General features: G+C 39.2%; 1 protein-coding gene across 1 annotated transcript; it reads left to right on the top strand.

Moving 5' to 3' along the window:
• The first annotated feature begins 903 nt into the window (after nt 1-903).
• BTG3 (BTG anti-proliferation factor 3) lies at nt 904-21,785 on the top strand. Its single transcript, XM_004462639.5, has 5 exons — nt 904-1,124; nt 4,549-4,727; nt 8,676-8,813; nt 14,679-14,877; nt 21,099-21,785. The coding sequence occupies exons 2-5, from the start codon at nt 4,555-4,557 to the stop codon at nt 21,336-21,338; spliced, it is 750 nt and encodes a 249-aa protein (XP_004462696.1). The 5' UTR covers nt 904-1,124; nt 4,549-4,554; the 3' UTR covers nt 21,339-21,785.
• The last annotated feature ends 402 nt before the right edge of the window (nt 21,786-22,187 follow it).

Raw genomic sequence — 22,187 nt, 5'->3', positions numbered from 1 at the left:
GGAGCTTTCACAAAATTGGTAACATAGCACCAATTAATAAAAAAGATTGGAAAGATGTTCCTCCTTTTCTTCAGGAAGTTAATGCACCCTTTCCATATTTGTATTTCGCTCAAAGATTAAGTTCTTTGTCTGGGACGTCCTTGAGTAAAAGTGTCAGAAATAAGAAAACCTGAACTCTCAAGACTTGATTCACTCAACCACCATCCCTGGAGCCCCTTCTTTGCGCACAGCACTGCACTTACTTCTAGACCCAACGTAGTCGACAGGAGGCAATCTCTGCTCTCAGAGAGCGAATGCTCGGCAACGGAAAGGCCCGGCCAGGAGTTTTAAGCAATCTAAAATATACGAGAGCGGCTGTATGGTCACAGTCAACGTGCCTGCTCTTACTACAACAAGAAGGATAAAGAGCCACCATATAAATACCAAGTTTCCCCTCCCGTCTGGTCTATGTGGTCTCTCTCTTTCCCAAAACCCTGGGTCTAGAAAACGGAAGCCCGAGCTGCGTCTAGAACTCTCGGCTTCAGGAGGGGGAAGGGGGGTGTCAGGATGCTGAGTGGAAAGGACCGACGAAAGGGAAGGAGAAGCCGGGGCAGGGAAGGAGACGGGGGTTGCGCGACCCCCGAAGGCACTGCTGTAAATAGGGCGGTCAGGCGGTGGCCCAGTTCGGCCCTCAGCGGGCACGTATTTCTCCGGGAGGGAAGTCTACCCGGTGTGGGCCTAGCCGACGCACCCGAGGGTCCGCGCTCGGCGCTTGGGGGAGCCAGGAGCGCTGCCCGGGCCGCGGGGGCGGGCTCGCGCCAAGCCCCGCCCCCGGCTCCGCCCCCGCCAGGACGCGCGAGCCGGTCCCGCGCGGCGCCAACCTTTTCCCGGGTCATCGCCCCTCCCCTCTTCCGGGCCGCGAGCCCCCCGCGCGCGCCGCCTCGGGGCCGCGCGCGCTCGTCCTCCCGCCCTGCCTCCTCCTTGGCGCGCACGCTCGGCCGCCCGACGACGCGGGAGCAGCACGCGCCGGACGAGGCTCGCCGCGCTCCTTGCCACCGAGCGCGGGCCCGCGGAGTCGGCGCCCTCCGTTCCCCGCCTGGAGACGGTCGGGGCCGCCTAGTTTGCGGCCCCGAGGCGGCGCGGCGGTGAGGAGACCGGGACGGGGGAGGTGGACACGGTGGGGCTGAGGGCACCAGGGGGAGTGTGGTGCGGGCGCCGCTCTGGCGACGTCGAGGGCTGCCTGGCGGGGTGCGCCGGGGAGAGAGGAGGCGTGCTGGATCGAGCCGGGCTGCACCGGTTCGGGGCTCCGCGCTTAAGAAGGGCTGGGGCTTCGGGGGTGGCCCACAGCGATTGCCGCGGCACCCTCGGCGGGATTCGGATGGAAAAGACGCCGCCTCGAGCCTCCTGCCACGTTTCCACCGCGCCGGGGCGCGCGTTCCCTTCCGCTGGCGGGGGGACGACGGTCTTCCCACCTCTCCTGCCTTCCTCCCCCCTCGCGTCGGGGGGTTTGCGCCCCTCACTTCTGGAGCCGGGGACCCGCGCTTGCTGGGTGTTGGGTCGCGCGAGAGGGAAGCCCAGTCCTCGAACCTTGGGCCACCCGGAGCCTGGACGCCTGCCTGGGGACGGCGGACGCCGCGGGCAAGCGGGACAGGCTCCCCCAAGCGCTGTCGGCGGCGTGGGGCAGGACGGGAACTGGGCTCGGGGGCCTTTCCTCCCTTGACTTGAGGGGGAAGCCGGGATTGCAGAAGTTGGACGCAGCTTGCGGGGCTCTCTCGAGTGGGTGGAGATGTTTGATGCTTACTCACCTAAACTCGTTAAAACCCAAGTGGGACTGCTTAGCAGCAGGTTTGCTTGGCTTCAGAAGGAAAACTCCTAACCCCTTGGAAAATTCTTTTCCTCACTTTCGGGAGACCGACCCCCCCCCCCCCCCTCCGGTCCCGCCCCCATCCGCCACCCCCGTGACGCCGCCGAGGCTGGTCCGGGCTCCTCACTCCCACAGACCGGGGTTCCCGCTTCCTCAACCTTGGGAACGTCTATCAGGAGAAATGTTTGTTTCTAGAAGCGGTAGCGATTAGCATTTTCGTTACAAGATAGGAGAAAGTACAAAGTTACACACACTCCTGGAAGGCCGGGCTTGGTATTCCCGTGGATTCCATCCATGCTTTCGTGAGCAGAGGATCCTGGGGAACAAAGTAGAACTTGAGGAGCTGCCGCCCCGGGGACCGCGTCCCTGGATGACGTCACCGTGCGTTATTTAAAATGCGAGTTTTTTTGCTCTGAGCGTGGGTGGAATACTTGTGGCCGCTTAAGACGCCCGAGGTTTTCTAGAAAGGACCCGCTTGATTCTGATTTTTTCTCTCCTGTGGCATTGTAACTCTCCCTTTTTCACCTTTTGGTAATCCTAGAAAACTGGTGGAAGTGAGTTCATTTTTCAGCTATTCCAGTCATCATGCCTTCAAACTAAAAAAAAAAACAGCAGCTCCATATGACTCATCTTGTGTGACAAGCAAAAGCAAAAGGGAAAACCACCAAGTGATTCTTTTCTACCTTTCTATTTTTCGAGATGAAACAAACAAACAAAAACCGAAAACCTACAACCCCGTGACTCTATGTAGCAAATTTAATGAATGGGGAGAATGATCTTGAGAAAACAGAACATCCCTTTAGTGTGGTTCCTTATTTTCTTTGGTGAAGTGGAGGCTAATGTAGTTCCATCGGCAACTTTCCTCCCAAACCATATATTAAATTACAGTGAGTTTTCTATCGTAAAGTGGTTGTGTGTAAACGTGGCTTTAAAGAGTAGAAACTGCTCACATTTTTTCAGGAGAAGGTTGCACAACGCCTGTGGTGGGTTATAGTTGTGTGTTCTTTGCACAGGCTGGAAGCTGTCCGTGGAAGTTTGGCCTTCTGAAGTTCCTGGAGAAAGGTTTGGGTGTCCTCCCATCCAGGATAAGGGTTGTTGTAACTGCCAGCGCACTTCTCAGATAACTGTATAGACTTTATTTCACAGTGAGGTCCCTTGTTTGAATTTGCACACAGAGTAAAGGGATCATATTATGAAGAGGGAGTTAAAGAGCAGTTTTGAGGCAAGAAAAAGGAAGCTAAGAGACTCAGCTTAATTTTTGGAATGTCTGGGAACACAAACTGTGGCTGGGTTAGTTGGCTTTTGAACTAAACATAGCAGAGACTGTATATCTATAATAATTGGCTCTGGAAAAGGTGATATTGCTTACTAAATGCAGCATCTGAATAACTCCAAATTACTTAGAGTAGCCAAATGAATGAGCTCATCCTTTAAAGACAGAGTATACATGGAAACAATCCTTGGACAAGGTTTTTGCCTTTATGGATTAATCAATGATAAATCAGATTTGCCTTTTTTAAAAAGTCCTTCTTTGAGGCAATTCCAAAACTCACCTCTGAATCTCTGCTTGCTTTTAGTTTAATTTTCTGTGGACAACCCTGAATTTCACTGTCTTAAATATGTTTTGATAGAGCCAGTATTTTTAGGTCATACCTAAAGTGAAGCACTCTTCTTGAGCGTATAAAGAAACTCAGTACTGGAATTTTAAGGAAAAAAAATGTGTAATAGCTTTATCGATATAATTCACACATTTAAGATGTGCAGTTGAATGACTGCAATATATTCAAAGAATTGTACAGCTATCAAAATTTTAGAACATTTTCATTACCCCAAAAGAAACACCATACTCATTACCAGTCATATTCCCTTTCCCTCCAATCCCCTTAAATCTGGCCACGAATCTATTTCCAGTTTTTATATTTTATAAAGACAATCATGTTGTTTTTTGTGGCTGATTTCTTTCCCTTAGCATAATGCTTTCAAGGTTTTTCCATGTTATAATAGTATGTATCAATACTTTTTATTGTTGAATAATATTCCACTGCATGGATTTTACAATATTTATCCATTCATCAGTTGATGGGTATTTGGGTTGTTTCTGTTTGGGGCTATTATGAATAATGCTGCTCTGAACATGTGTGTACACATTTTGGCATGGGCTTATGTTTTAATTTCTCTTGGATACATTCCTAGGGTCATATGGTAACTATAACCTTTTTAGGAACTGCCAGGCTGTTTTTCAAAATGGCTTCACAGTACAGAATTTTATTTTTAGGCTTTTTTTGTATTTTTGTCTTTTAAAGCCCAAAATATTATGCAGAATTTTGAACTTTAATCATAGTAGCTTCATATGGACACATTTAGTAAAAACTGTGTAGTGGTAATATTTATTATGGTGGTTATCTCTGTGTGGCATATCTGACTTTATTTAACCAAAAGAAACATTTGGTATTCTCTCTTTTTGAACTTCTCCACTAAGCTAAATGTAATCATTCTTAAATATTGTATAATAAACTCTTTATGCCATAAAATAAATTAGTGATTATTCCCTACTCCATATATGAGCCAAGGAAACACAAGATAAAATTGGAAGGAGGAAGGAGAGCTGGAAAGGAGAGATATTTCACAGTGCTTTATCTTCCTGTTAATATAATTTGGTGTTTGTTTTGTTTTGTTTTTTGAGAGAATGTGTTTTATCTTTGCAGGGAAAGATGAAGAATGAAATTGCTGCTGTTGTCTTCTTTTTCACAAGGCTAGTTCGAAAACATGATAAGTTAAAGAAAGAGGCAGTTGAGAGGTTTGCTGAGAAATTGACTCTAATACTTCAGGAGAAATATAAAAATCATTGGTATCCTGAAAAACCATCAAAAGGACAGGCTTACAGGTAAAGGAATAGACTGGATGGTTGGATTGGAATAAGCAGTGAAGAGTTTGATCAACCCCTGGAAGGGGTAAGAGGCCAGAGGCATGAACTGTATCTGGGTAATCAGAGTTTTATCTGCAAAACACAGATCTATCAGGCGTCTAGGTATTTTGTCATTCCTGATTTTAATATATAAATATTTGTTGATGAAGTTCCACTGCCTGGATCAGGAGGACAAAACAATAGGATCATTAGACTTACTCGTCTTCTTGTGGCTTATAACTTGGCTCTTGGTGCTTGGGTGTTTTCACAATTGTAGAGGACCCCAAAAACTAACAACCATAAATGAGCAGGGTAAGAATTGAGGTAAATGAGTCAACTTGTGCCTAAATATAAATTCATGTTACATGTTTTTTGTTTTTTTTTTTGGAAAAAAGTGAATTAGAAAAATCGAATGAGGATTATTGGATACCTAATACAAAAATGATTTCATTTATGATGCATAATTCTATGTGGGTTTAACATGCATAAAAGAGTCAGTGTACCACTTTACAGATGAAAGTAGATCATGTATGATCTACAGCTGGTAATGTTGGCTCCAGGATTTGAACTTAGGTCTAATGACTCTAAACTCTTAGGACTTTCTGTATACTTCAGTGTCACCACTGCCTTTGTATTGAGAGGGAAGGTACTTCTCACTTGCAGCTGTCTTTTGTACACTGGTTTGTACGTTATTTTTACAGCTTAAAGAAGAGTAAGCTCCTGCAAAACATGTCCTGGCATGCTCACTTTCTAGTATTTATGTGGCTTCTTGAGAACTGGGGTTGAGAATATTCTGCTGAACTTGGCTGTCAAACCTTAACCTGTTTGTGGATGTGGCCCCAAAAAAGTCAAAGTGAAACAGTTGTGACTATAGTGACAATTACAGAAATTCTCTTTGATTTTTATATTTGCTGTCCCCGAAGTTTCTTTCCCAGATTGGTACTTTGGTGCTTGGATATAGAAATAAATTTAGTCACTTAGCTCTTGCAAGTGCAGAAGTCTTGGAGGAAGGTTAAAATATGATTTGGGGAAGCAGATGAAGCTCAAGCACACGTGAGGTCCCAAGTTCAATCCCTGGCTCCAGTACCGCAAAAAATAAAAAAATAAAAAAAAATAAAAAGATTTATTTCTCATTTGCTAAAAGCCAGGAGAGCTTATATCCCATTGACAAAAAAAGATTTAAGATAATTGATGTATTCCCTCTTCAGTTTTATCCAAAGAGGTTTCCTATTAAATTGGAAAATGTGATAAGTCAAAGTAGAAATGTGGATGATCTATAATAAACAGGATTATTTTTATCTTATTTTTTCCTCTTAGTTTTTTCTGCACATCTTTATTGCTGATATAGTGAACAGCTCTTGTGAGGTAGATCTGTTGAGGCTTTTTATACTTACCTAACTGACATTGGATAAAGGCATTTTGGAAATTCCAAACCACATTACTATTACTGAAAAAGGAGGCACTGTCAAATCAATGCTTACGGGTCAGGCATGTACAATTTCATTTCCATTAATTCTAAAAACTTGAGGCAAAGGTTAAGCAGGATTAAATTGGCATGTGATCTGAAGTATCATATTGAGTCATTTAGGAATAGTCACTAAAGTAAGAAACTATTTGACTTAATGGTGGGTCTTCACTATTACAAAAATGAACAGAATATGGAATTGACCATAGTATATAGACTTCAATCCATGGGTTGTACGTGTTCTTCTTGTTTCTAAATGCTTATAAATTGTTTCTGTGCAATATAAAAATTATAAAATATAAAATGCTTGTAGAGGTACATTTGGAAAAATTAATGGAATCCATGAAAATATTTTCTTTGAACAGTAAGTCTCCTACAAAACTATTCCAGAAATATCAGAAATGCACACAAATAAATGTATGAATATGGATATTTCTTACACTTCACTTATAATTGCAAAAAATCAGAACTAAACTGCCAACATTAAGGAAATGACTATTTTTATGCAGTTTTTAAAACTTGTTTTTGAAGTGTATTTAATGGTTCTAGTCACAGTATGTAGGGTGAAAATAAGCGTAGTATGTGTAAGATGTTAATTTTGTTGAAGCAAAGTCTGTGTTTGAGAGCACTTGTATTTACATATATATATATTTTAACATAGAGCCCACATCACTCTCGTTGTGGATTAAAAAGAAAAAAATCTAAGATAAAACTCCTTACCCTTAGCTGCTTTTGAACCTGGGCCTTTGACTCACCTACCCAACATCAGAATCTGTAGCACAGAACCATCTCAGGGAAAGGACTAAGACACCTTACTATAGGACAGAAATTTTCCCCCTGAATTCCCTGTATTGTTAACAGTGATGTTAAATACAGACAGGCAAATAGAGTGCTGTTTAATAATACGAACTTTGGAGTCAGATGGCCTAGATTCAAATCCTAGATCCACCACTTACTAGCTATATGGTGCTGGAAAAGGCAAACTGTGCTTCCTTTCTTCCTTACAATGGGGATAGTAGTATCTAACACATAAATATGGTTGTGAGAATTAAGAGTTAATAGGGGAGCAGATGTAGGGCAAATGGTTGAGCATCTGCTTCCCAGGTATGACGTCCTGGGTTCAATTCCCGGTACCTTTAAAAAAAAGAGAGTTAATACATGGAAAACTTCAGAAAGAGTTGTTATTGTTTAGAAACATTCTTGACTGTTAACTAATTAGAACTTTTTAACAGTTTTTCTGTGGGGTTGTTGTTTGGGCTTTTTTGGAACCAGGGATTAAGCCCAGGACTTCTCATGGGAGAAGCCAGTACTCAACCACTGAGCCACATCAGCTTCCCCAAGTTTTTTTTTTTCTTTTGTTTTGCTTGTTGTTTGTTTTTGTTTTTTCAGGAGGCACTGGGAACTGAACTCGGGACCTCCCATGTGGGAGGCAGGTGCTCAACCACTTGAGCCACATCCACTCCCTTTTCACAGTTTTGATGAAAATTGAATCAACTAGTAAGAGAATTTAACTGGTATAATAACTGTAAATTAACTTCTACTTTCCATATATTACAACTTCAGGTTTGAGGTAAAATTATTTTAATCTAAGTTTGCCCTGTAAATAAGTAGATGTAGTACTAAAGCCCAGATTCTTGTGACTGATTTCCTAATAGTAGTAGGTCTTTGGCATGAAATTCTTTGCATTGTTGCTACCGTATTCCTACTGATGTAGAATTGTTTTAACATGTATTTTTACATTCGCTCTGGGATTGAGCATTCCGTTAATGGAGATATAATATTTCTTTGGTTTAAAAAAATAGAACAGAGGCCCTATTTAGCAGTTTTTCTCATTTATTTTGACAACTATTTTAAAAAGCCCTTGGGTAATTGAGAAGCTAAATGAAATCAGTAATAATTTTTTGATCTTAAGTATGTGAAATGAATACTTCCATGTGCTTGACTGATTCTATGAACAGTTATAGGTAAGGCAAAGGGCACCTTTCTTAGCAGTTATTTTTATTATCTGGGATGTAAAAGCAAGGTAAAAGCAGACCAAAATTTGTTACAAGCATTTCCAAATATTTAAAACAGTAGCTGGGATCTTTAGTTCGTTGGAAATTTTGTTGCCCTAGGAAAATTTTTACCTTTAGAGCTCTAAGTAATCTTATATAATTTTCATACTCCTTGATAATTTAATGTACATATGATGAGGTTGAGTAGTCTCTGGCTAAACTGAGTTGAGTCAGTGTTAGTGATTTGCCTGGGCTCACACAGGTGCCCTCTTTCCACTAAACTGGGTAGTCTTATTAATGCTGCCTCTTTACCTGTAGTTCACGTTTATTCAGGATAGGTTAGGTACCCTTCTGGGTTCTCCACTGGGAGAACCTTTTTTTTATTACCTTAACAAATACTGATAGATAAAAGTAGGTTTATGGTTAAAATTCAATCAAAATCATTAATATGACTCCACTTTGTTATAGATGCATTCGTGTCAATAAGTTTCAGAGAGTTGATCCTGATGTCCTGAAAGCCTGTGAGAACAGCTGCATCTTGTACAGCGACTTGGGCTTGCCAAAGGAGCTCACTCTTTGGGTGGACCCATGTGAGGTGTGCTGTCGGTGAGTTCTTAAGTTTGGCAGTAGAACTGATTTTATGAAATTCTCCCATGTGCTGCCTGCCTGGTATCTTTTATAGCTGGGAGGTGGTGGTTTAGCTTTCTAAAGCTGAATGTTCTTAAGCACTTTTCTTAGAGGTGCTGGTTAAGGACTGGTTACATTACCATTTTGCAGCTGAAAACGAACTGAGAAGCCTTTTGGGCAGGGATTTTCTTGAGCTTTGCCAAGAAATTTATTTTGGTTAAAGAATAGACTTGGACACCTATACTCCTCTAGGGTAATTAGCATCTTCTCTTTCGTTGGTGGTGTGCTATCTTTTTACCTTCTTCAAAATAGGAAAGAAGTTAATCTCACATAATAACTTTTGGGTTGTCTCTACTCCCCTCTCCCCACTTTGTTTTTTAAGTGACATATTTTCCTGATTTTGTTTTCATAATAGGGATTATTTCTCTCATCTCCTAATAAGCAGATGTAAAAGTTGAGTGCTAGTTTGAAGTTATTTGAACTCCATCCATTGGGAAAAAACTCACCAAGGACCAGATACTCTTAGTTGTATGTTCAGTAGACAAAGTCTGTGAAGCCTGACCCTGGCTTAAGTGGAATTCTCAATTAGTCCTAGAATCTTACAGTGTTTGACCTTCTCATACCTCAACTTGAGATGGCTTGCTTTGCCTTTTTCAACCTGAGAAAAACTGGTGGAGAATCTTTATCTCCATAAGCCTCTACCACTTCTTTCTTTTAGATTCTAGGATTAATTTAGAACTCCTCTTAGGCCTACATCAGACTTTGGAGACTTTATCACCTGAACCTTTGCATAAGACCGCAGTTTACAAGAAATAGCTATCACAAAGTTACTATTTTGATTTGCTAACTTTATTACCCCTGCACTTGGATCCATATTACTGCTATTTAGCACATAGTTCTTTAAGTTGCGTAGTTTCTCAGCCATAAAAGATTAGAAGCAGCATTTGAAAGATTGCTATTCATAGTAGTCAAAAAGCTACAAAAATGTCATTATGGGCTGCCACAGAGGCAGAAGTGAAAAAGTTAAATAGTAGGCACAAATATACCATCACACAACCAAATAATATTTAGTATAATGATCCTAATTCATCAAGGAAAAATTTTTATGTCCAGTCATGTTTAAGAAGTCAGGTGATTATATATAAACATTTTAGACACTTATTTAAAATGTTTAAAATAAGTTTTGGCACCTGAAAATAAAAGTTTTAGTTAGATGGACATTCCAAGGTATTCATTCAGGATAATAGAACCCCAAAAAGAAAGACTTGTTAGCAATTGAGTGGAGATGATTGATAGAAGTTAATAGAGGAGATTGAGATATTGGGAAGTACTTTGGGACCAAAACTGGCAAGATAAGTGTTCTGAAAATTAATGCAAATCCGATAGAGCATTTTTCTAATAGAACAAATAATCCGGAAAGTCATTAAATGGAGATAAGTCATTGGTAATCCTAGAGACTGAGGTTGTGGGGGGTGAGAATCATGATGTACTCAGGGAGAACTTTCTTCATAATGAAGAGTGTACACTGTCAGGATAAAATGTTGGGAGGGTACAAAGAGTACCAGATAGACTTGTTATCACTTAGTGAAATGTATGAGGTTGCAGAACAGATATCAGATATTTCCTATGATGAAAATGTCTGAAAATCTGTCAGATTCATTAGCTACTCATCAGATTCTCTAACTTTTTTGTGTGATTTCTGTAATCTCTTTTTTCTGATAAAAAGCATGATAGCTTATTCATTTCAGATTAATTAAACTGGCCTTAATGTTTTAGCAGTGTCACTGAAAAATAAGTTTGAAAGTTGTTCGTTGGAAATTCTCTGAAGAAAGGCATTGACTACACATTCTAATATTAACAGCAGTGAAGTAAGCAGCTTCAAGCACTTAGCATACCCAGACACTACAAAGAGAAAGATGCAGAACCTAATCAAACTTACCTGTGTAGGAAGTTTTAGTTAATAAAGCTGATCCTACAATCATTAGATGTCTGCTCTTGGTTTAGGTTTCTCTTTCTACGAGGCTGGGTTTTTTCTCAAATTTTTCAGCTTTTTGTTTTGTTTGAATTTTGACCATTGATGGACAAAACTGGGGGTAAGCATAAGCAAGCCTATTGATAATATTATTATTAATATCGGAATTTACCTTTGATTGTATTGAGATTTGTTTAGTCCACTGTGGAGAAGACAAAGAGACAAATTTCCAATGTAAAACCCTTTGCTGATTAAACCTGTGCATAAATTCTGTGCTGTAAGGAACTGCTCAGACATGTACTATTAAGAAACATCAGCCAAAGACCAACCAGTCTTCAGTCAGTTCCATCCTCTTCACCAAGCAGATAGGAAACTGACCTAGAGAAATTAAGTGACTGGTCTCTGGTAACAAAGCTAGTTAGTAGTAGAGCAAGTACCAGAAAAGGGTCTAATGCTTTTTCTTCCATCCAGTAGCAACTCATTTTTTGAGATAAACTGAAAAAGAATAGAAAAGGGAGTTATGTAATATTTATGGCCCGTTTCCACCTGTGCAAATGGAAGATAGAATTGCTAAATAAAGAAATAAGACTCATCTAGGAGGTTACTTGATTTCCACATAAACTTTCAGAGACTTTTTGGCAGTCAAGCCTTTTAACTTATCATAAATAAATACCCTGATTCAGAAATAATTTGAGACGAGTTATCTTGAGATGAACTTAACATCACTTAACCTTATTTTTCTATTAAATCAAAGCTTGATATTATTTCCAGTTGAACTTTCATTTTTTTATATTTTTTAAGCTGGAATAATTGTGTTTCTAACTTTAATTACATGTTTTATAAAAACTGCTTAACAATTCATTTCCTTTGTCATCTGTTTAAATAGACTTGTGGGTTTCTCCTTTATTCTCTGAATAAAACTCTTAATTTTACTGTTCATTATTGTTTCCTTATTGAAGAATTTATTTTCCTTTTTTTTTCTTTTTTCTTTTAATTAACCATCAGCCTATGTTATATATTTTTATATATTTTAAAAATTAGTCCCCTTCTCAGCCTAAAGCAGTGAGTGGACGTCATGCCAAATCCCACAAGATTGAGGAATAAAGAAAAGTAAGGAGGGAGCAAAGCTGCTGATTAAAGCAAATATAGTGTTATTGTAGTAATAATAGTATAATCTGGTGTTAACTGAGTAACATGTAACCTTGATATAAAAAATTAATAAGTTTTTGAATATATGTATTTATTTTTTTAGGAGGTGCCAGGGATTGAACCTGGGGCCTTGTACATGGGAAGCAGGTGCTCAACCACTGAGCTATACTAGCTCCCCCAAAATAATAAATTTTTAAGATTTTAAAAAATATTTTTTGTAAACAGAGGCTTTAAAAATATTTTGAAAGGATAAAAAAGCCTTGCTCAATTTACTCTTTGAAATTAAGATGAGATGTAAGCAGTTATCGTCACTATGAGGTAGGCATAATTTAAGCAAAACCCCTCTATTTTCCTTAACAGTAGTATTTTTTTTTCTTTAACCTCAATGATGGCCTCTGTTCTCATTTTTGTCATTGTGTATCCACACAGGCCTTTTTGATGTAATTTTGGTTAAAGTAAATCCCATAGGAAATTTCTGGTTGATTGGTAACTTGAATTACTAAGAGGTACATTATAGAGGTTAGTTTTAAATACATAAGAAAATTTTGCTGTAAAACCAAGGTCAATGGTACATAAAACATGAATCCAAAAAATGGCTCTAAACAGTGAAATTCTCTTTGATGTTTTAAACAGTTGGGAAAGAGAATTTTTTTTTGTACTTAACTACACCAGAAGTAGAAAATTGTGGCATGTTTGGTGGCATAGAGTGAATTTTTTTTTTTTTTTTTTTTTTGTTCTTAACTACACCAGAAGTAGAAAATTGTGGCATGTTTGGTGGCATAGAGTGAATTAGAATAGAATATTAAATGTACGGTCAATTCTGAGAGTCTTTGCCATGGATCAATGTCATGTCCAGACCTGTTTAATTGTTTTTATGTGCTTTTTTTTTTTAATTAAAAAAGCCTTTACTTACAAGAATATTAAACTTATTTGGGGGGAAGGGGCAGCTTTTTTTTTAACTATTTTTAAAGTAGTTTATTAAAAATACAGGGGATTCCCATATACCCCCACCCCTTCCCCTCCACATTTTCCCGTTAATAACATTTTTCATTAGTGTGGTACATCTATTAAAATCGATGAGCAAATATTGAAGCATTGCTACTAACCATGATCTATAGTTTACATTATGGTTTATACTTTGCACTGTACAATTTCATAAGTTTTGACAAAATGTATAATAGCCTGTATCCATCATTGTAATATCACAGAATAATTCCACTGCCTAAATAATGCCCCATGTTGCCCCTATCTTCCCTCTCACTCCCCTTAGAACCTCTGGTGACCAGGCTTTGTATCAGTGTTACTAGTTCTTCTGTTATGACAATACAGTATGTCTCCTTTGGTCCATGTTGCATTAACCCCTTAAGTTTGCTCGTTCCTCATTCTTGATGACTTTGAGAGATTATGATGACCACTCTGCTTCAGTGTGTAGCTTTTTATTCCTATTATTCATGAGTTCCTAAAATGAAGCACTTATTCTTTCAACATTCATCAAGCACTTAGTACAGGAACGACAAATGACACAAGGATATACATGACATGGTCCCTTCCCTCAGCATATTTACAGGCCAGAGAAGGTGGACAGCCTAACTGATAAGTAAACTGATAACCCCACCCCTAGTGAAATGGTGAGAAGAGCTGTGCACAGAGTATGAGCCATGGAGGGAGCAATCATTCATTTCACCAGAATTCCCCTGCAGTGAAATTGCAGGTATTTGATCATTTTTATATACAAAAATGGCATTTTCATATGGTTGATCCTCAGAGTTCAGCACGTCTCGCTCAGGGATTAGTTAGAAACAGTAGTAGGAAAAGGAGACAAGCTCATGGCCTGGCCTGGCCTGCCTCAGCTCAGTGGCAAGGAGTTTGGACTTGAAGCTGCCAACAACAGGGAATTGTTTGAATTTTTTTTCCCCAGGAGGTATGGGGGATTGAACCCAGGACCTCATACAGGTGCTCAGCCACCAAGAGAGTTGTTGTTGATACATATTAATAAAGCATACAGTTCATCCAAAGTGTACAGTTAGTGGTATTTGGTATGATCACATGATTGAGCATTCATCACCTCAGTCATCAAGTCATCATTAGGGCATTTTCATTATTTCAATAATAAAAAACAGCCAAGAAAGTTCTTCACCTTTCAATCTCTGTAACTTCCCCTGCTCTTTCTGGCTTTTTAAATTTTTATTTGATTTTTTTAGAAGGTACCTTGTACATGGGACCTTGTACATGGGAAGCAGGCACTCCACCACCCAAGCTACACCCGATCCCCAGTCTTTTTTCTAAACATCAGAAAGTAGGTTGTGTACATCATGCTCCATGGACAGTTAATATTTCCATGCACATTTCCTAATAACAGGGTTTTCATTTATGTAACCACCTTTTAAGTACAGTTATCAAGTTCAGAAAATTAACATTGATATAAAACTTAATATCTTCACAATTTTTTCATATACCCCAATTAGATGCAGTCTGGGATCATGTATTGCCTTTACTTGTTATTGTCTTTAAAAAGAAAATGTAGAAACATACATACAACATAAACTTTCACATTTCAGCCACTCCTGAGCATAAAATTTAGTGGGAATATCCACATTCACAATGTTGTGCTACCTCAGAACATGCATTAGCAGGACTTTCCCCAAAGAGAAACCTGGCACTATGGATATTTCTTTTTGTTGAATATGACTGCAAGTTTTGTAAGTATTTTATTTTATTCCTAGATATGGAGAGAAAAACAATGCATTCATTGTTGCCAGCTTTGAAAATGAGGATGAAAATAAGGATGAGATCTCCAAGAAAGTTACCAGAGCCCTTGATAAGGTTACCTCTGATTATCATTCCGGATCTTCTTCAGACGAAGAGCCTAGTAAGGAAGTGAAACCCAGTTCGGTGGCTGCAACCCCCAGCCCAGCATACCAGGTAACTATGAAACAGCTTCATATTGAAGGGCAAGAGTAGGGCTTGCCAGGTTGTTCCAGGAAGTCCTCCTCATGTTGCCCAAAGTTTCTGATTTGAGATTCTGAATCACAGTTCTTGCCTTTCCCATACCAAAGGGGAGCTGCTCTGATGACATATAAATAGATTTCCTGAGGTGTTTTATCAAAGGTCTGCTTTGACACTCGTTAGCTGTAGTAAATATTTTTCAAAAAAGTGTGACAAAGAACAGAAAACTTGGGATGAAACATCCCTAATATTTTTAAAGTGTTCAAGCACAGCACTCATTTTTTGCACTTTGGGTTTCATACCTTTGTGTATTTTAATACCTCTAAGTTTACACTAACTGAAACGTCTCTCACTTTAATGGCTGAAAAGTCGCAAAGCTAGTGTGTGTGCACTTACAGATTCATTCACTTATTATTTATATCCCACATACCAAAAGGTATATAATGTATATAACCTGCCAAACAAGATCTTTTGGGCCTTATTCTGTGCACATCATTTTGAATGTTTTTAAATGTACTATTTTTCTAAGTTTGGTCTTAATAATTAAATATGATTCAACCTATCAAGTTCAAGGGAGGGTTGGATTTGGGTTAAAATGAAAAGTTAGATCTAATGAGCAAGATGTCAGTACTTTATTGGAGTTTTGAATGTTGAGAAAGTAGTCTTTAAAATAAACATCATTTATATAACAACATTCTTTCCATATAACTTAATTTTATATCCTTTTCAGTTATTGAATTATCTATGTTTGAGAGGAATATTACATTTTGAAGATTATCATATTAGGAATATACACATATATAAGATTATTCAGCTGCTTTTAAAAACTTAAGATAGTATGAAAGTATAATAGAAATTCTACTCCTCCTGACCACTAGTCCTGTGGTGATATATGTCTCTGTGGAAGGGCAGTTTTCTATGTATTCTTCCAGAGATTCACTTTATAGAAGAAAGGATCGTTTTAAAAACCTCTGCCATCAATATTTTACTCATATTTTTCCTTTGTGATGCAGTATATACTGCAGATTACGTGGAAATTTGCTGGAATTCATTCAAATACATGGCACTCTTACCCCAGAATTTGTTGTTACTCAACAAAGCAAGAATATAAGTCTCAAACTGATGTGTACTAGTATTTTACAAGTAAATTGATGCTAATTTTTAAATTTATTTTTAAATTAAATTGTTTTTATTTTCTCAAGGTTGAAAGACTGTTAGGGATAAAAAGTAGAAAGGCATGGAAATTCTTAAGAAAAATGTTCCTTCTTGGAATTATACTAACAAAGCATTTCACAACAGAAGCACTATTATTACCAGCACTTTTGCAAAAAACTGGTGCAAGTGAACCACTTATTCTTTTCTGTCCACTTTTTGATCTTGAACCTGGCATGGCCAAAAGTTTTAAACTGGGCTACCAAAATAAGGACAAAAAATTCCTAGGTTGTTCTCTGGTGTGTTTTCTGAAAGATGCCTCCATGGACAGCTCTCTAAGGAGATATGAGTCAAAACTATGTCAGTTCTCCCCTGTTTTAGTTTGCCAAAGACTGCAATGCAAAAATTAACAGAAATGGGTTGGCTTTTATAAAGGGGATTTATTAGGGTAAAAACTTAAAGTTCTGAGGATGTGAAGAAGTCAAAATCCAAGGTATCATCAGAGATGCTTTTTCACCAAAGGTTGGCTGCTGGCAGATACTGGAGTCCTGCCACATGGCAAAGCAAAGTGGCAGCTCTTCATCTTGGTCTCTACCTTTTCCAGGTCACTTTCTCCTCAAGCTTAGCTTTGGACAATCAAGCACATACCATATAGCTCATCTTACAAAAGAACTTCAAACTCTCACATCCCCCAATTGATCTATATATTCACCTCAATCAAAATCCCAGAAAGCTTTTTCTAGAAATTGACAAATTGATTTTAAAACTTAAAAGGAGGGAAACAGATTTGGCCCAATTGATAGGGCATCCGCCTACCACATGGGTGGTCCAAGGTTCAAACCCAGGGCCTCCTGACCCATGTGATGACCTGGCCCACATGATGACCTGGCCCACATGCAGTGCTGATGTGCGCAAGGATTGCCGTGCCATGCAGGGGTGTCCCCCGTATAGGGGAGCCCCACGTGCAAGGAGTGCACCCCGTAAGTAGAGACACCCGGCACAAAGTAAGTGCAGCCTGCCCGGGAATGATGCCACACGCAAGGAGAGCTGATGCAGCAAGATGACGCAATAAAAAGAGATACAGATTCTGGGTGCCACTGACAAGAACGCAAATGGACAGAAGAACACACAGGGAATGGACACAGAGCGGACAACTGGGGTGGGGGGGAAGGGAAGAGAAAAAATTAAAAATCAAAAAAAAATTTAAAAGGAGAACAAAGCTGGAGAACTCATTTATATAAAGCTGTTGTACTAATCAAGTCACTGTGTGATAATAACTTAAAGATACACAAATAGATCAGTGGAACAGAGTAGAGTCCAAAAATTGACACAGTATATACACAGTATTTATGTTTTGTTTTGTTTTTTTTAAAAAGAGTTCCAAAGCAGTGGAAAAGGGAAAGGTTTCAAAAACTAGAGTTAAAACAATTTGATAATCTGTATAGAAAAAAAAATTTATCTCAAACACTACCAGATACCATACACAAAAAATTACAGATGAATTATACACCTAAACATAGAAGCTAAAACTAAAGCTTCTAGAAGAAAACAGAGAGAAATACCTTTAAAATATTTAGATTGGCAAAGATTTCTTCCAGGGAACACAAAAAGGCATCTGCATATAAAAACTGATAAGTTGGGGAAACGTACTTGGCCCAGTGGTTAGGGCATCTGTCTACCACATGGGAGGTCCGCGGTTCAAACCCCGGGCCTCCTTGACCCGTGTGGAGCTGGCCCATGCGCAGTGCTGATGCGCGCAAGGAGTGCCCTGCCACTCAGGTGTCCCCCGCGTAGGGGAGCCCCACTCGCAAGGAGTGCACCCGTAAGGAGAGCTGCCCGGCATGAAAGAAAGTGCAGCCTGCCCAGGAATGGCGCGGCCCACACTTCCCATGCCGACGACAACAGAAGCAGACAAAGAAACAAGACACAGCAAATAGACACAGAGAACAGACAACCGGGGAGGGGGGGATTAAATAAATAAATCTTTTAAAAAAATTGATAAGTTGGACTTCATCAAAATTTTAAATCTCTGCTCATCAAAAGAAACCATTAAGAATGAATGAGGGGGGAGGCAGACTTGGCCCAGTGGTTAGGGCGTCCGTCTACCACATGGAGGTCCGCGGTTCAAACCCTGGGCCTCCTTGACCCATGTGGATGCTGATGCACACAAGGAGTGCCCTGTCACGCAGGGGTGCCCCCTGCATAGGGGAGCCCCACGTGCAAGGAGTGCGTCCTGTAAGGAGAGCTGACACAGCAAGATGACGCAACAAAGAGAGACACATTCCCGTGCCGCTGACAACAGAAGTGGACAAAGAAGAACACGCAGTAAGTGGACACAGAGAACAGACAACTTGGTGGGGGGAAGGGGAGAGAAATAAATAAATCTTTAAAAAAATAATGAATGAGGGGAAGCAGACTGCCCAATGCGTCTGCCTACCACATGTGAGGTCTGTGGTCTAAACCCTGGGCTTCCGTGACCCAGGTGGAGCTGGCCCTGCACAGTGCTGATGCGCGCCAGGAGTGCCGTGCCACGCAGGGGTGTCCCCCACATAGGGGAGCCCCAAGCACAAGGAGTGCGCACCGTTAAGGAGAGCCGCCCAGCGTGAAAGAAAGTTCAGGCTGCCCAAGAAAGGCACCGCACATATGGAGAGCTGACACAGCAAGATGACACAACAAAAAGAAACACAGATTCCTGGTGCTGCTGATAAGGATAGAAGCAGTCACAGAAGAACACACAGCAGATCGACACAAGAGAACAGACAATGGGGGAGTGAGGGGGGGAAGAGGAGAGAAATAAAAAATACATCTCTTTTTTTAAAAAATGAATGAGCAAGCCATAGACTGTGATGAAATATTCACAATACATCTATCAAAGGACATATTTCCAGAATATATCTTGAAAAATTAATAATAAAAGCGAATGACCCAATTAAAAATATTGAACAAAAAGTTCTATATAAACAGTCTACAAAAGAAGTTGTATCAGTGGCCATACACACATTAAAAGGTGCTCAACCTCATTGGTCTTTAGGGAAATACAAATTAAAACCACAATGAAACACTGCTTCCTCCAGAACAGCTAAAATTGAAAAGACTGATAACCTCAAATGATGAGGATGTTAAGCAGCTGGATTCACAAACTAGTAGTGGGAGTGTAACATGGTACAACCACTTTGGAAAATTGTTCAGCACTTAAAGTTACATATGCTATTACCCAGCAGTTCCACTCCTAAGTATTTTGCCAAAGAAATGAAAATATGTCTGCTCAGCCTTGTATTAGAATATTTAGAGAAGTTTTATTCGTTAAGTAAAAAAAGCTATTAACAAGCTAAATGTCCATTACCAAGTGAATGTATAAACAAATTCTGATATATTCATGCAGTTGATTAATAGCAATAAAACAAAAAGAATAGATACAATATGGAAGAACTTCAAAAACATTAGGTTTGTGGGAGCAGATGTAGCCTTAAGTGGTTGAGTACCTGCTGCCATATACGAGGTCCTGGGTTCAGTCCTTTGTACCTAACAAAAAACAATAACAACAACAACCAAAAAAAAAAGTAGGTTGAGCAAAAGAAGCCAGCCAGAAAAGGTATACATGCTGGATGGTTCCATTTATAGGAAGTTCACAAACTGGGAAAACTAAATCTGGTGGTAGAAATCAGAACAGTGGTTGCCTGCGGGGTGTGAGGATTAACTGTAAAGGGATAATGCAAACGCCAGGTTTCTACCTACTTTCTGGCAAAACAAAACAAAACAAAAACAAAAAGACTTCGCACTATAGAAAGAAATGAAACACTCTTTGCCTGCTAGTTTGCAATATAGGTCAATTTTAGTAGTTTGAACTATAAATTCTTCGTTATTTCCCCATTATTGTAGGCAATCAAGATTTAACTGAGCTAAGATTTTTTACAGCATTGAGGTTTTCTTTTTGTTGGTTCGTAGGTTTTTGTTTTTGCTTTTGCTTTTTTTTTTCTTTTTAGGTTGTAAGGTTGCAAGGTTGCAGCATTGTTTCTTAATACTAAAAGACTTGAAATGGCCTAAATGTCCCATTAATAAAAGACCAGTTAATTTGATTATGTGGTAGTCACTGCAGTACTATGTAGCTGTAAAACAAGACAGAGAGGTCTGTGTGTTGATTTGAATGTCTGAGATGTATTATCAAGTGCAAAAGGTAAAGTACAGAATAATATGTGTTTTTAAAAAGTGTCTGTATAGTTAAACACAGAAGTATGAGTAGAATATCTCTGAAAGTAAGCCCAAAAACTTAGTGTCATTTGCCCTCAGGAGAGTAACTGGAGAACTGGTGGTTCAGATAAGGAAGACTTTCTACGGTACAAGCTTGTACTTTTTGAACGCAATGCTGTACAGAATATAAATAATAATAAAAACCTGTATTAAGAAGAGCAGAGCATCTGAGACTCTAGTCTAGTTTAGGCATACTATGCAGAGAGGTCCTTAACATCTGCTGGTAAAGACTTTTGAATAGTAGGAACATAATGTGCCTACCTGACTGATGGGCACTCACTCACTGAACAGGCTACAACAGAATCAGCTGGAGAGCTTCATCAAAATACCTGGACTAACTCCTACGATTTTTTATTATTATTCATGGACCAGGGCTGGGGTATGAGTACTTTGTGTTCAAAAAAGTCCTAGGTCCCTGTTCAATTAGCCAACTGTGGAAACACTGGTCTGAAACATGGTATGTTCTTACAAGCTTCCATTCTTTCCATGTTTTGATCTTTTCTAATTGGAAAACATTGAGGGTACAGATTATCCCTTACCTTTTATGAATTGTTTTAGAATGCTGTTTGTGTTTATTAATTTATTTCTTCATTCAGAGCACAGGGATTGGTCTCCTATTATATATAAGGTTTTTTTTTTTTAACACATTTTGTGACTTGCCCATAGAACTGTCACTTGAATGTATTCTTATAATTGTGGGTCATTTTGTTTGTAGTTAATAAGGAATCTGAAAGGTTACTTAGTCATGATTAATTTTTCTTTTGAATTAACTGAAAAAAATTTTTTTTTCCCTACAGATTTCAGAGCTGATATTCCCACCTCTTCCAGTGTGGCACCCTCTGCCCAGAAAAAGGTCAGGGATGTACCGAGGGAATGGCCACCCAAGTCACTACCCTCCTCCTGTACCATTTGGTTATCCAAGTCAGGCAAGGAAGAATAAACCCTATCGCCCAATTCCGGTGACATGGGTACCTCCTCCTGGAATGCATTGTGACCGGAATCACTGGATTAATCCTCACATGTTAGCACCTCACTAGCACCTTCTGCGTCTCCTGGTTCGTGTTCACAGATAGGTAGAATGCAAGCCTGACTATATGTTAAAAGTGAAATGTTCATACTTAATAGTAGTAAAGTTAGATGGACCAAACCATCAACATATTTTTATAGAAAAGTTATTGAGAATAATCTTTCTTAAAAATATATATATATGCACTTTAGATATCTTGATATAGTTTGAAAAACTTTATTAAAAGTTAGTCAAGTGCCTGAGTTTTTAATATTGGACTTGAGTATTTATATTTTGTGCCATCAACTTTGTTGGATACAGAACACTGTAGGAGTGGATGATCTGTTCTAGCACCTTTACACATTTACTTTATGGAGAGTATGTAAGTTATTTATACACAAGGAAATCTATTTTATGTCATTGTTTTAAAAAATTGTGTGAAATCATGTAGTTGCAAATAAAAAAATAGTTTGAGGCATGATAATGTGTGTTTCTGTTATGTGCATAAAAGGGAGGAAAAAGCGTGTTTACTTAAATATGTAGCAACAATATATATACACAAACAGAAACCAGAATTTCAATATTTCCTTTAAAAAAGAACACCTGTTCTTAACCATATTGCCCCCCAAAGGCCATAGTATCTATATAAATAGAAAATTTGTTAGCAGTAGGTAATTGAAAATAAAAACATCTCTTAACTTATCAAAGTCACTATATATAGGATTTTCTTACCCAGAATTTGACCAACTAATTTTTCAGGAGGGTACCAGGTTCAAACCTAGGACCTCATACTTGGGAAGCGGGTGCTCAACTACTTGAGCTACATCTGCTCAAAATTAGTCCAACATTAATTTTCTTTTTTAAGATTTATTTTTTATTT

This window comes from Dasypus novemcinctus, chromosome 4 (assembly GCF_030445035.2).
Source record: "Dasypus novemcinctus isolate mDasNov1 chromosome 4, mDasNov1.1.hap2, whole genome shotgun sequence".
In the NCBI taxonomy this organism is placed as follows: Eukaryota; Metazoa; Chordata; class Mammalia; order Cingulata; family Dasypodidae; genus Dasypus; species Dasypus novemcinctus.
This window is presented reverse-complemented; position numbering and strand designations above follow the sequence as displayed.

Bases quoted from the DNA above. Each gene is read 5' to 3' on its own strand.
- BTG3 (XM_004462639.5), top strand. From the start codon at position 4,555: ATGAAGAATGAAATTGCTGCTGTTGTCTTCTTTTTCACAAGGCTAGTT. The intron at 4,728-8,675 runs GTAAAGGAATAG...ACTTTGTTATAG, and splicing joins TCAAAAGGACAGGCTTACAG to ATGCATTCGTGTCAATAAGT. The intron at 8,814-14,678 runs GTGAGTTCTTAA...TTTTATTCCTAG, and splicing joins CCATGTGAGGTGTGCTGTCG to ATATGGAGAGAAAAACAATG.